Consider the following 13339-nt stretch of genomic DNA (forward strand, 5'->3'; position numbering starts at 1 on the left):
TTCCAGGCCCTTACTCATGGTTTCGTGACCTTGGAATACCGTATTGGCCCAAATATAAACCGCATCCAGAAATAAGCCGCACCTCTAAAATTCAAGGCTTACTTGCGGGTATGGCCAGCATCCTGGCACAACCGTTCTGAACGGGGAACATGAGCGGCTGGTGCCAGCTTGGGGAGGTAGTGCCAGGAGTGCCAGGAAGCAGTAGTACCGGGAGGCAAGTGCGCAGTGTTTGGTTCCGAATATAAGCTGTGGATACAGAGTACACGTTTCACGGGGCCTCTTTTAAAAGACTCACCCTGTATATGTGCGTGTAAATAAACCATCTATCATAAAGGCACCATAGTCTCTGCTGTACCTCATTTTGAAGGAAACACGAACTCTGGGTACCCCTGGAATCTCTCATTACTCAAGAGATTAGGGTGTCATGCAACAGTATGGTTGTTACGAACCACTGGGGGGTGGTAAACAGCAGTACAGGCAACGACCATTTTAGGCACGTCCAATTGATGTGCGATTGCCTGTGGTGATGTCACCCCCCTCAGGATGACACCTGGAGCGAACCGCCCCCACCACACACCCCTTTCTCCGCCAGTGAGCAGTGGTTAGCCAAGTGTAGGAATGGAAGGAGCCCTGCATTTCAGTTCACACTCAGTTTCTCCAATCTGAAAGTCAGTTTTCCACGTTTCTGTGGCCATCTGCAATTACACACACACACACACACACAAGAAACACATTTTTTTGCATGCAGTTTTGACTAAAACAGACCTTTTTCAGGCAAATAACTCACTTTTGTTATTTTTACTGATATATTAATGTTGATGCACATTTTCCCTTAGTATCTTCATTTTTGTAAGCATTATTTGGTTGGAGAAGTACACTGCAAAATTCAGAGAAATGCAAATTCCAAAGGATGGTTGTGTTTTGTATTGGCTAGATTTGCCTTTGAATGTGAACTGAATCCCATTTTACACTCATCCCAGTGGAGAGACTTTCTTTGGTCTCTTTGGAACCCACTGCCAGTCTACTCTGGTGGACTCCTCCAAACTCCGGTATTCTGAGAGGGAACAATTTCTGTGATATTATGATGTAATGAGTCAGATGGCCAATCAGATCTTCCGTTGCAGAAAGATAAATGACACCAGGTCAGCCATTGTTTCAGAGGATGCAGGTTGGAGAATTACTTTCAGAGACCAAAGGGGCTCTTAGACAAAAAGGTAAATACTATTTTTTATGGCACAAAAATAGTTCACATGAGTCTGTTAGAGAGTTGAGATTTTCTTGGTCCATTGATGCTTCTCATCCGGGTTAATTGTCAAGGCATTTTCTCAAAGAATTTTAGGAGTTCTGGTCAGGTGAAGTTGCTGATCATACTGTCATCCATAGACATAGAACTACAGTTCCTAAGTGTAATTGAAACAGAGGTTATCCCGGGGCAGGGGACATTCTCCTCCTTCAAACCCTCCCATAAGATTGAAAACCTAACTACAGCCTGCATAGATCTATGGTTTAATATGGTTTAATACTACTGTACAAAATCCTGTAGATCATCAGAAATGAGCAGGTAGGCCAACAGATAAATTAAGGCATAGTTTTGCAGTTTAAAAGAATTAAAACAATTGTTTGTTTTAAAGAAAGTTGGACTTATTTGACAATGGGACAGAGTGTCTTAGGAAGTTTAGACTTCTTCTTGGCTGGTTTTTAAAGCAGAACCTGCATCACTATCTGCCAGAGATTCCGTAACTGACTCCTCCATTGCATACAGATCCTATACTGAACAGGAGGTCAGAGTAGATACGGTAACTTGCAAGGTCGCTTCCAACCAAAGGATGAACTTCTTCCTAACCCACCACAATTTCTGCACAAAGTGATGTGTGCCTTTAACTCTTGACCATATGCAGATTGTAGGGTTAGTTCAGTTAAATGCCCTATCTTTCCTATACAGAAACCTATCACCAAAGCATTTTATTTATAACCTTGTCACTTATTTACTTGCTTTGTTATTGTTGTTGGTTTAGGGATTTGGTTAGTTTAGCTGCTATTATCTTATTATTTATTTCTTAAAATTTATACACCGCTTGATTGTTTAAAAGAAAAACCTCAAGGCAGTTTAGAGAAGATAATCGAAGAAAAATTTGCAACCCTACTTTAAAACATACGAACGTTAAAATACTAAAACAGATTAAAAGTACCTTTGGTATTTATCATTGCGTCCCTTCCAAGCCTGTTATTTTATACTTGTCTAAATTTTTGGTCACACTTCTTTCTTTGCTAAGTTAACAGTGCTTGCCCAGTCTGTTAAGCAACCTTTTTGCACATCTAAAGAATTGGTCAATACAGATGTGTTGCCATAGAAACAGCTAGCTAGTGATACCTCCAGAAGTGGGAATAGGTCCCTCACCTCACCTGGCTGGCAGTTTTCCTAGAAGTAGGGGACAGCTTTTTTCTTAGTCTGGTCTGAAACTGAGAAGCTTGACTTGCTCTCTTCTGTTGGAGCCAAAGCTATAACTTTGAGGGCCTTCCTAGAAACCTTAATGGAGTAGCAAAATCTGCCATGGTGCTAATGACAAAGGCACCTCCATCTTATGCTCTTGTTGTTTATATGTGTAAATGAATAAAATCATATATCCTAAGGACGTCACAACCAAACCATGGGAAAGTGCAGGCATCCTTGGAGTCTCTCACCACTCAGAACCTGGGGCGTGCATAACAGGATAATAGTAGGGCTCTAAAGATGCTGGTTTATCTCCAATATTTTTCTTCTTCAGCCTCTGGCCACACAGAATGGCTTCTACAGGCACAGCTAAGAAGGCAGAGGGAGAACAGCCTTCAAAGTAAGTGTAAAAAGTGTTATGATCCAGTTGGATTAACTGAGATGATCGGTTGGCTTTAGAATACCAGGCTTGGATCAAGGCTATATTTAAGAGGTCATGGCACTCATCTTGCTGTTTCCTTAGACGTTACTTGTTTTTGTGCCATAGCTATGATCTCATGCCCATCTACTCTGCATTGATAGAGAAACCGCCATTCGTGTCTCCAACCCCCACCTTCAGAAGATGAAAGAGGACGTCCTGTATCATTTAGCTCTTGGAACTGGGACCCACAATTTACCTGCCTTGTTTGGAGACGTGAAGGTAAGAAAATAAACGCTGTGTCAGAACACTGAATCATTAAACTCTGTCTCTGATGATTGAAAAATGGATTTGGGAGAGGTACTTAAGGAACACCTGATTACCTAAGGATGGAACTACATTGTTTGGCTGGAGAGCTACATTGCAAATTCTGGATTAGTGTGAATTTTAATAGCGAGCTGTGTTTCACTTCTATTGTTTCAGAAGGTGTGAATTTGGTAGATTCATCTTTCAGTGTGAACTGAATTGATTTCTCCCATCTAATATATAATACCAGTAACATTTTACAGAACAGCTAGATCTATCTACATTTAGCAGACTGAGTAATATTATAAAAAAATCTTCCTTTTTCTTTCTTTGAAACATCATTGGGTCTAGTTTGTATGCACTGGTGGAAGCCCTTTGCGGATGAAAGCTTTCATCACATCTATTGCTAAGGAGCTGGCCATCGGGAGCCCGGCCTGCGACTTGCCCAACATCTGTGCTGCGACGGATCGGTACGCCATGTACAAAGCTGGCCCTGTGCTAGCACTTAGCGTAAGTACACAAGCCGTTATCTTACTTATTTACTGCATTGAGTTTATCTCTCATCTTTCCTCCGAGGATCTCAGGGTGGTGTACACACAGTTGGCTTCCCCTCCCAGTCACATCCTCACAACAACCCCATGAGGTAGGCTAGGCTGAGAGTTGCTGACTGACCCTGCTGGTTCTGCTACTCTTCAGCTTTCATTTCCATTCTGCCATTGACATTGCTGTACTTCATGAATGGCAGATCTGCTTCGAAAAACATTTTCGAAGGGAAGGATGGAAATCAATAAATAAATATTAAAGAGTTCAACCAGGTCTGTTTATTACATTTACTATGTTTTTCCATGGATAAGACTAGGTTTTTTCCCTTTTAAAAATGTCAAAAATTTGGGGGCATCTTATACATGTATACATCTCCCCCCATTTTCTTAAATCGGAGTCCCCCAAAGTAGAGGGTGTCTTATACATGGGAGCGTCTTATAGACAGAAAAATATGGTCTCCAAGGAGCTCAAGGTGGTGTCTGTAGGTCTCCTCTTCCTCATTTCATCCTCACAACCACCATGTGAGGGAGGTCAGGTTGAGAGATCACTGTGAGCTTTGTAACCGGGTGGGGATTCGAACCCTGGCCTCTCCCAGGTTCTAATCCCACACTCTGACCGCTACATCATGCTAGCTTTCTTGGGAGCACATTATATCTCTGTTCCTGATATGGGGGGTGGGGGTGGGGGAGGAACCAGAGCTATTTGGTATATTTATCTTCAGTGGGAAACCCTTCTTCTAATTTTGTTGTTCCTTTTCAGCATGGGATAGGGATGTCTTCCATTGCAACTATGTTGCATGAGCTCATCAAACTTCTGCATCACGCTAAATGCTCCAATGTCATCATTATTCGCATTGGCACATCTGGCGGAATAGGTATTTCCTCTTATAGTCTTCCCCCCTCCCCCTTCTAAATAAGTGTTTTTGCGGTTGATGGCTGTGATGCTTAGATCGAACCAAAAATCACTATGGGAAACAGATCTATAATGTGAAATTGATATTACAGACTGGTGAAAACTTTTTTTGGGGGGTCCCTTTTAAGTCGGTGCCAGCTAAAATGAAAAGTCGTTTCACAGGTGGCAATGTGCACCCGTGGACTTGGAAGGCTTTAAAAAAGAGAATTAGAGAAATACATGGATGAAAAGGCATTTCCAGAAATTGAAGGCTCAGTTTTGTTTTCAGATCAGATGCTTCTTGGTATAATTAAAAAAATGAGACCCAGTATAAATACAAATAATGTCTATGTTATATTACCAATAAAAGATCAACAACAAGAACACGTTTACAAAATCCCAAAGTGCAATGAATCCTATCAGACACCAGTGTCAGATCACTGGTAAAAAGGTTGTTTCATCCATGAATCTAAATTCTGTGCTCTTTTGCATCAAATGGAAAACATCATATACCATATATATACCATATATATATATATAGTGTGTGTGTGTGTGTGTGTGTGTGTGTGTGTGTGTGTGTGTGTACTATACACACAGGTTTGGAGCCAGGATCTGTGGTGATCACCAAACAGGCTGTCAATGCCTCTTTCAAGCCTCAATTAGAACAGATGGTCCTAGGGAAGTCTGTACTTCGCAACACAGACCTCGATGAGAAGTTGGCTGAGGAACTGCTGGAATGTGGCAAGGAACTGCATCAGTTCAACACGGTCATTGGGAACACAATGTGCACCTTAGATTTCTATGAAGGTAAGACTGCAGCAATGCAGCCCCATTGGTCTGAGTACTGTGTCTCAGGCAGGAATGGGGGAGAAATGTGATTCAGTTTGAAGTTGCTCAGTCCTATGACCCTGTTCTGTTTCATTCACGCATTGCTAGCATTGCTTAAAAGGTAAAATAAAACATACAGACATGGGCGTAGCCAGGATTTTTGTTAAGACGGCAGGCCTTTTGTTGGGGGGGGGGCAGAACCTCAATTAGCTATGTATTTTTATTTATCTTTATTGATTGGGGGGCAGTTGCCCCTCCCCGCCCCCCACTACGCTCATGCACACAGAGGTCCCATTAGTAAAGAAGAAAAGATTCTTATCTTAGTTACTTCCTATTCCAAGGATGACTTTGGATTCTACATTACATGAGTGGAGCATCCTTGTGCAACAAGAGACTGACCCTCCAACATTCCTCAGGTGAAAATAGGGACATTCTATTTTAGATCCGTGTGCTCCCCCCCCCCCAACGCCTCCTCCTCTGAGGCTGGAGCAGGAGCACAGACACAGTGACCGAATGAAGCAAGCTGGAGCCAAGCAACTATAACGTTGCCTGCTGTGTCCTGTTACAGAAGAGGCAAAGGACCACCTTTATACCCACTCAGCTGGCCACCATTTGCTTTTATGACATCACAGAGCATCCTCAGCCAATGGCAACAGCTGGGGCAGCATCATCATAACCTTTTCAGGCCTCACAATTGTGGGTACAGCTCAGCAGAGATTGATCTGTTCCCAGGACTTTTTTTCAGGGGGAACGCACTGGAAATCAGTTCTGGCACCTCTCAGGGGGGTGCCATTGCCATTGCCATTGCCATTCTAAGAGAACGAGGGAGGTGTTCATGGTGAGTTCCAGCACCTCTTTTTCTATAAAAATAGCACTGTATGTTCCCTTGGTTATTGTTAAAACTATTTATAGGTGAGAGAAAGAGCTGGGAGGAGGAGGAGCTAGAGGAGAAGCAGCGGCTCCAGCTAAGCCCGGTCTGAGGCGAGGCTCTGTGGCTCTTCCACTCTTTCAGTCCCTGCCTGCCTTTCTCTCTCGCTTGCTTTCGCCACCTCTTCTTGCTCCCAAGATGTGGGTGCTGGTGGCCAAAGTCAGCAAGAAGGAGCTCAACTCCAACCACGATGGGGCTGATGAGATCTCAGACAAAGAGCAGCAGGAAGCAATTGCACATGCTTGTTTACAAAGCTATGGTACTACCAACCTTACTGTGTGCTTGTGAAACATGGACCACTTATAAACGCCATCTCCAACTCCTCAAATGATTCCATCAATGTTGTTTCCTAAAAATTTTACACATCACCTGGGAAGACAGGTGAACTAATGCCAGTGTACTGGAAGAAGCAAAGATCACCAGTGTCAACATCAACTTTGTTGAACTGGTCATGTTGTGCTGATACCTGATTATTGTCTTACAAAGCAACTACAGTGGTACCTTGGTTTACGAACTTAATCCATTCTGGAAGTCCGTTTTTAAACCGAAACCGGTCTTAAACTGGGGCGCTCTTTCCCTAATGAGGCCTCCCACCACCGGTGCCCTTCCACCGTTTGGATTCCGTTCTTAGACCGAGGTAAAGTTCACAAACCGGGACACTACTACCAGCTTTGCAGAGTTCGTAAACCAAATCGTTCATAAATAGGACTGTTCTTAAACCGAGGTACCACTGAACTCTATTCCGAACTTTAAAATGGAAAGCGTAATGTTGGTGGTCAACAAAAGAGGTTCAAAGACCCTCTCAAGCCAAATCTTTAAAAATGTAGTATAAACACCCACAACTGGGAAACACTGGCCTGCGAGCACTCCAATTGGAGAACAGCCTTTACCAAAGGTGTCATGGACTTTGAAGACACTCGAACTCAGGATGAAAGGGAGAAGTGTGCTAAGAGGAAGGCCTCACCATGATCAATTCCCACCCGAAAACCTATGTCCCAACTGTGGAATGATGTGTGGATCTAGAATTGGCCTCCACAGTCACAGACTCACTTTTAAGACCATATTTATGGAAAACAATCTTACTCGGCTACAAGTGATCACCAAAGAAGAAGAAGAGGAAAGATTGATGACGTACAGAATAAAATAGACAGACTGAATGAACAAGCCAGTGAGGAAATTTTGAAAGTAGAACAGAAGTACAACAAACTCTGCCAACCATTCTTGCCAAACTCTAACAAACTCTGAGCACAGGTGTTGATGCTGGCAAGGCCACACTCCTGTCAGCAATTCTGCTGCAGCATCCTGCACTAACTGCAGCTTCCTTATCAAGCATGAGGAAAACCCCACACAAAGCACATTGCAGTATCCAGTCTTGAAGTAACCAGCACACAAACTACTGTGGCCAGACTTTCCCAATCCAGGAATTGCCAAATCCAGGAATAGCTGCAGCTGGTAAAAGGCACTTCTGTTTGATGTGGGATTGTCTTTTCTTTTAAAATTGATCTGTAAGCTGCTCTGGGAGCCTTTGGTGTAAAACACCAGTGGGGCAAAAAATATTTAAATAAAGAAATTGACATTCCTAAAAGCTTAGGTGGGAATAAGGGAGAAGAGAGAGCACAAGGAAGGGGTGGAGCTTAGGGGTTTAGTGGGAAACCACAATAGGCATATTCCCCTGACAAAGGCTAGATATCCCACAGGGTCCCTTCCAACAGAATGATTCTGTGATTCTAAGTCTGGAAATTGGAAGTGAAAACGAATGCCTTAACCAGGGTGGTCAGAAATCCTCTGAAATCTACGGAATATGGAAACAGTCATTTCCCCCCCATAGATCTCTGGGGATTGTAGTTTGTTAATGGTGCTAAGAACTGATAGGAAGCCACTATCCCCTTCCCAGAGCTACAGTTCCCAGAATTCACTCCTTTAAGATGCAAAAGGCTAATCAATTAAGGTCATAGCCTTGACAAAGGAACTGGCCTGACTGGTTAAGCGAGCTTCCTAGTTTTCTATACATAGGATTAAAGATTAGGAAACGAACCACAGGTGTCATCTAGACTGACCCTCCCAACCCATAACTATCAAAATATGAGGTTGAGGTATTGTTAAATGTGATTTTTCTCTGTGTGCATGGTGTGTCAATAATATATGATGTGATATTTTTAGGTCAAGCTCGCCTTGATGGTGCTATCTGTTCCTACACGGAAGAAGACAAAATGAAATATTTAAAGGCAGCTCACAAGGCTGGAGTAAGAAATATCGAGATGGAATCTGCCATTGTTGCAGCAATGTGCAATCTTAGTGGTATCAAAGGTAACTCATGCAGCCAGTCAAACTTTGGTCAAACTTTGACCTATGAATTCCAGCCTCTCAGGTAGCTGCTAGCTAATGCTCAATTCCTATTAAGATGGTACTTTGATCCGGCAAACCAAAATTTCTCAAAATAGTGTGCATGCTTTTGAGTTCTCCATAGTTCTTCATCAGGGTTGCTGGTGGACAAAATTTGTTGATGGTAATACCAAGAGTGTATCAGATATATCTGGCAAGTTTTAAAGGAGAATGTGGGAGGATACATTCAAATGAGACTCTTTACATGCAGGTATCAGATTGCATCAAATCATCCTGGGAAGAGGACGGTGGCCTACTTTACACATAGTGCTAAACTGTGGTTTGTTTAAGCCAGGGACGGTTAGCCACTTTTTTGTCCAGCAGGCCAGAACAAAAAGTAGTCACCCTTTCTTGGGCCACTTTTGATAGGTGGGCATCTCTGATGTCATATGATGTCCGGTGGTTCTGAGCCCTCCAGAAAGCAGTGGACCTTGCATTAGGTGCCAAATCTAAAGTGTTGAATGTAAGCCGTCTTGGAAGGGAACAGCCCCCTTCCTAAATCTGCATCAAAGTCTTTTCTATCATGCCACCTCTTACTCGCTTTTTCTCTAAACTAAAAAGTCTCAAACACTGCAGCCTTTCCACATAGGGGATTTGTTCCACCCATTGATCATTTCGGTTGCCCTTTTCTGAACCTTTTCCAATTGTACAATATCCTTTTTGAAGTCAAGTGACCAGAACTGGTATTATTATATTACTACTACTAATTATAATAATAATCTTGGCTAGCATGAATTTGGCCTTTTGCATATCTTCAAGACTTGAATGCTTTTAAATGTGTAGTGGGTAGGAGTGGGCTTATTGATTTAATTTTGTTCTTGCTTTTATTACATATCTTGTGTTTTTTTATCTTGTATTTTTATGATGTGAACTGTTGTGAGATATATGGATGAAGGGCACTATACAAATTTTAATATTAATAATAATAATAATAATAGGGGAAAGGGGGGGGGAGTGTTAAATGACTATCACAGCAGCATTAGGCAGGCAAGAGAAGTTGGCTTCTGGCTTCTTCTCTTATGTTCCCTGAAGCCACATTTTAGGTCCTCTCCTGTTTTCTTTCACTAACCTCTAGGTGCTGTGGTCTGTGTCACACTCCTGAATCGACTTCAAGGGGACCAGATCACCAGTTCCCATGAAGTCCTGGTTGAATACGAAGAGAGACCCCAGAAGTTGGTGGAGCAGTTTCTTAAGAAGCGTCTTGGGGGGAAGTGACATGTCTTCTTCTTTAAACTTCTCATTTTCATTAAAATCCCGTGTTCCTTCACAAACTCATTTATGCCATTTCTTCCACACCCAATTGCACTACCGTTCATGCTTCATATTATCCATATTCCTCATTCACGTTATCATTATAATTGGAAACGAGAGCAAAGCATGACGAACACACAATAAACCGTGGGTCTGGTTTGGAAGATTCAGCTGGTGCAGAGGCATCTAGCAGACATGTGACACAATTGTTAAATAGCCTTACTGGCTGCCCATCTACCATGGAAATCCTTGTATTATTTTACCATGTCCTGAACTACTTAGCTCCATGGTACCTCAGGGACCACCCAAACCCTTATTTCCCAGCTCAACCACTGAGGTCATCTGTTGTTAGTTGTTTCCTGAACTAGTGAGGCTCATCTGAGATCAACATGAAACTGAGCCTTCAGTGTTATAGGTCCAGTTTTGCAGAATGCTCTTCCAATAGAGATGTAACAGGCATTTTCTGTTTTAACTCTTAAACACCTGCTGCAAACTTTTCTATTCCGCCAGGCCTATGCAGGCAATTAAGAGTGCATCTTTCTGTGTTTTTATCTGTAAGTTGCCTTGAGTCCCAGCAGGGAAAAAGACATATAATAATATTTATTATAAAAGTAGCTCCCTCTGATGAAGGTTTCTCCCCCGCCTATTTACGATTTTTTAAGGTTTGTACGTATTGGTCTCTACCACCCTTCATTCAAAGTTCCAGGGTGCTTCACAACAATTGGCAATAAATACTGGAGCATTGGTTTTGTCAGGTGCCTTAAAATGCCAAGTCCTGGTGCCAGTCCTGAAGAGGGCCTATAACCATTATTGCAAGAACTTCTTTGCTGCACATTCGCTCAGAAGAAGGTCCAGCTGTGTTCCACACCTCAAAATTACACCTTTGAAATTTTGGAGGGTCTGTTTCAGTTGGCATTTAGTTGGGGCACCTTGCAGTGCCAATGGCTTTATCGCAGAGGCAAGAATTTTGCTTCCTCTCATATTTAGGATTTTTGTACTTGCAACATTTTTTAAAAGCTTTTAAAAAGTCTCTTAAAGGAAAAGATGATTGTTTCTTGTGGAGAAGTTAGCTTGCTCATCTTCAGATAAATTACTTATAAGAAGCTGCCATAGTGTCAGAACATCAATCCATCCATTGTCTACACTGACTGGCAGCAGCTCACCAGCAATTCAGATTGGTGACATTCGCAGCCCTATCAGGAGATGTTGCTCAGGATTAGTTGTTGTTATTATTTATAATCTGCATGCAAAGCAGATTGTCTAATCACTGGCAGAGGAAGGGGGTTATGGCCCGCTCCAGGTGTCATCCCAGGGGGGGTGACATCACCGCTGCCCCTGATGCTCGCTGCAGGTGGCAGCACCCCCGTGCTGACCGCGCTGCCCCTGTGGGTGCCAGAACAGCATTCTGCGTGTGATCCTTTCTTCATGGGCTCCCCAGACTTGGGATTTTTCTACTGCATTTAAAAGAAACAATACAGAACACAAATGCACCTGGCTAAGAGTGGTAATCATTGAGCGATTGGTAAAGCCCTTATAGGTATATTCTGCAAAAGCAAAAGAATAGGGACTGGACCCCTCAGAAACCCACCCAACCCCTATGCCCGTGGTCTTTGCACCCAATTCTGTAGTCTCTGATGAGGAGAAGCCCTCACCTCATCTCTTCTAGGTTCAGGCGACTGAGAAATTTTATGGACATCAAGAGGAGCAATGAAGTGGCCCCGCTCCAATGCCAGGAGTAGCCTGTGATACTAAGTGAGTAAGTACCCCACCGCCCACTGCCACCATTTTTTTTAGAAGAGAAGGGCAGGAATAGGCTAGGGTGGCAGCTCAGGGTATAGGGATTTGTTGGGGAGGGGAAGCTAGTAAAAAAATCAAAAGAGCCAGACTGCTGTTTCCAACCCAAGGCTCATCTGGTCCAGCATCTGGAAACCTACCCCAGTGGCCAGCCAGTTTTGTGGGGTCTGATGAAGGTGCTATTGACTGAGAAAAGAGAAAAGGCATTTCTGGAGGAAGCAGTTGGCAGAGGCAGCTGATAGGATAGGGCTGGGCAACAGTTGTCAGTTAGAGGGCCACATTCTCTTGTGAGCCACATTCTGGGAGCTGCAGGCCAAGATTGGCCCCTAAGACCTGGGCTGTGCCACCCCTGTAGTAGGACTTTCGTAAAAGTAGAAGCAGGGAAATCAAAGAGAAGCCTCTTGGAATAATTTTGGAAGCTGCTAAGGAATGAACTAACTTGTCCCCATGTCCTTCTCTTGTTGCAGTTGTGCCACAGCTCTTCAAGGCTTTTCCAGAGCCTGAGGTTAGTACTGGGGGAAACAAAAGAGTAGGGACTGGATCCCTCAGACCCGCTGCCCACTGACTGTGGTCTTTGCCCCCAATTCTGCAGTCTCTGAAGCGGAAAAGCCCTCACTTCACAATAAACTGACAGCCTGACTTTTGCCATTTTAGCCATTGGACCTTGAAAAGCTGTTCTTGGTGCAGCTAATTGGGACTTGTATGGAGGCCACACAGAGGGGCTTCCCAAAGCATTGAGCTCCCCAAACATCTGGCTGCTGAAGGAATTTTACTGAGTGCTTAAGTTACCTGTTATGTATTAGGTTTAACACATTTTATGTTACAAGGCGCGTTCTAACCAATCATAGAAGCGTTGATAGACGAACGTTCTAATGGCAAGTAAGCGCATGCACTTTCAACTGTCAACTGTCAACTTTCAATGGTCAGTTCATGCTCGGTTTATTATTATGTTGTCCACTCAGTTTGGTTCTTGTGTTCCTATGAGTGAGCTGTTGTCACTGACAAATGTTGAATAAACTTAGTTGAGGAACTTATACTATCTTGGGCTTCTGACTTTTCCCGAACATTTAACATTGGCGACGAGGATGGGATCGATGACTCCCACCGGCTGCCAGAGGCCCAAGACCGCACCGCAGCACTACCGCCTGCCGCCTCGCAGAAAGCGCAACCTCAGCGCCACACTGGACTCAGCAAATAGTCCTGGAAACGAGACAGTGCCTGCTGCGTCTTCACAACCACCCACAATCGCACAAGTGACTGCTCCAGGTCTGAGGATGGCTACCAGTCATAGTCGACCACCACTGGACATCGATATGAGCCATCCTGCAGAATGGCCGCAGTGGCTCCGCCAAATAAGGAGCTATGTCCAACTACAAGGCTTCACTAGGGAGGCAGACAAGGTGGATGTGCTACTGTTGGTGCTGGGAAGTTCCGCCATCATTTTACTGGAAGGTCTGATGGCACCCAGGGACATAGAGGCATGCACTTTCGATAAGCTGACACATTCTATGACAAGACACCTCGCGCCTCAGCCAACTAAGAACGTGCCTTGTAACATAAAATGTGT

At 43.6% G+C, this 13339-nt stretch overlaps 1 protein-coding gene and 1 long non-coding RNA gene across 3 annotated transcripts; both read left to right on the forward strand.

The window, feature by feature from the left end:
- The first annotated feature begins 48 nt into the window (after positions 1-48).
- Positions 49-9998, forward strand: LOC309357931 (uridine phosphorylase 1-like). Of its 2 annotated transcripts, none has more exons than XM_081890643.1 (8): positions 49-1214; positions 2766-2831; positions 2979-3131; positions 3507-3665; positions 4458-4572; positions 5187-5396; positions 8506-8652; positions 9803-9998. In XM_081890643.1, exons 3-8 carry the CDS (start codon positions 3054-3056, stop codon positions 9940-9942), a joined length of 849 nt encoding a protein of 282 aa, XP_081746769.1. In that variant the 5' UTR covers positions 49-1214; positions 2766-2831; positions 2979-3053; the 3' UTR covers positions 9943-9998. The 2 variants fall into 2 exon arrangements, with proteins under 2 accessions (XP_081746769.1, XP_081746768.1); XM_081890642.1 differs by having other exon boundaries at positions 3014-3131.
- A 1772-nt stretch (positions 9999-11770) lies between these two features.
- LOC309358043 lies at positions 11771-12806 on the forward strand. The gene is made up of 2 exons (XR_014163302.1): positions 11771-12277; positions 12427-12806. It is a non-coding gene; the product is annotated as an uncharacterized lncRNA (long non-coding RNA).
- The last annotated feature ends 533 nt before the right edge of the window (positions 12807-13339 follow it).

The sequence above is a fragment of the Podarcis melisellensis genome (genome assembly GCF_964234715.1).
Source record: "Podarcis melisellensis genome assembly, chromosome: 15".
In the NCBI taxonomy this organism is placed as follows: Eukaryota; Metazoa; Chordata; class Lepidosauria; order Squamata; family Lacertidae; genus Podarcis; species Podarcis melisellensis.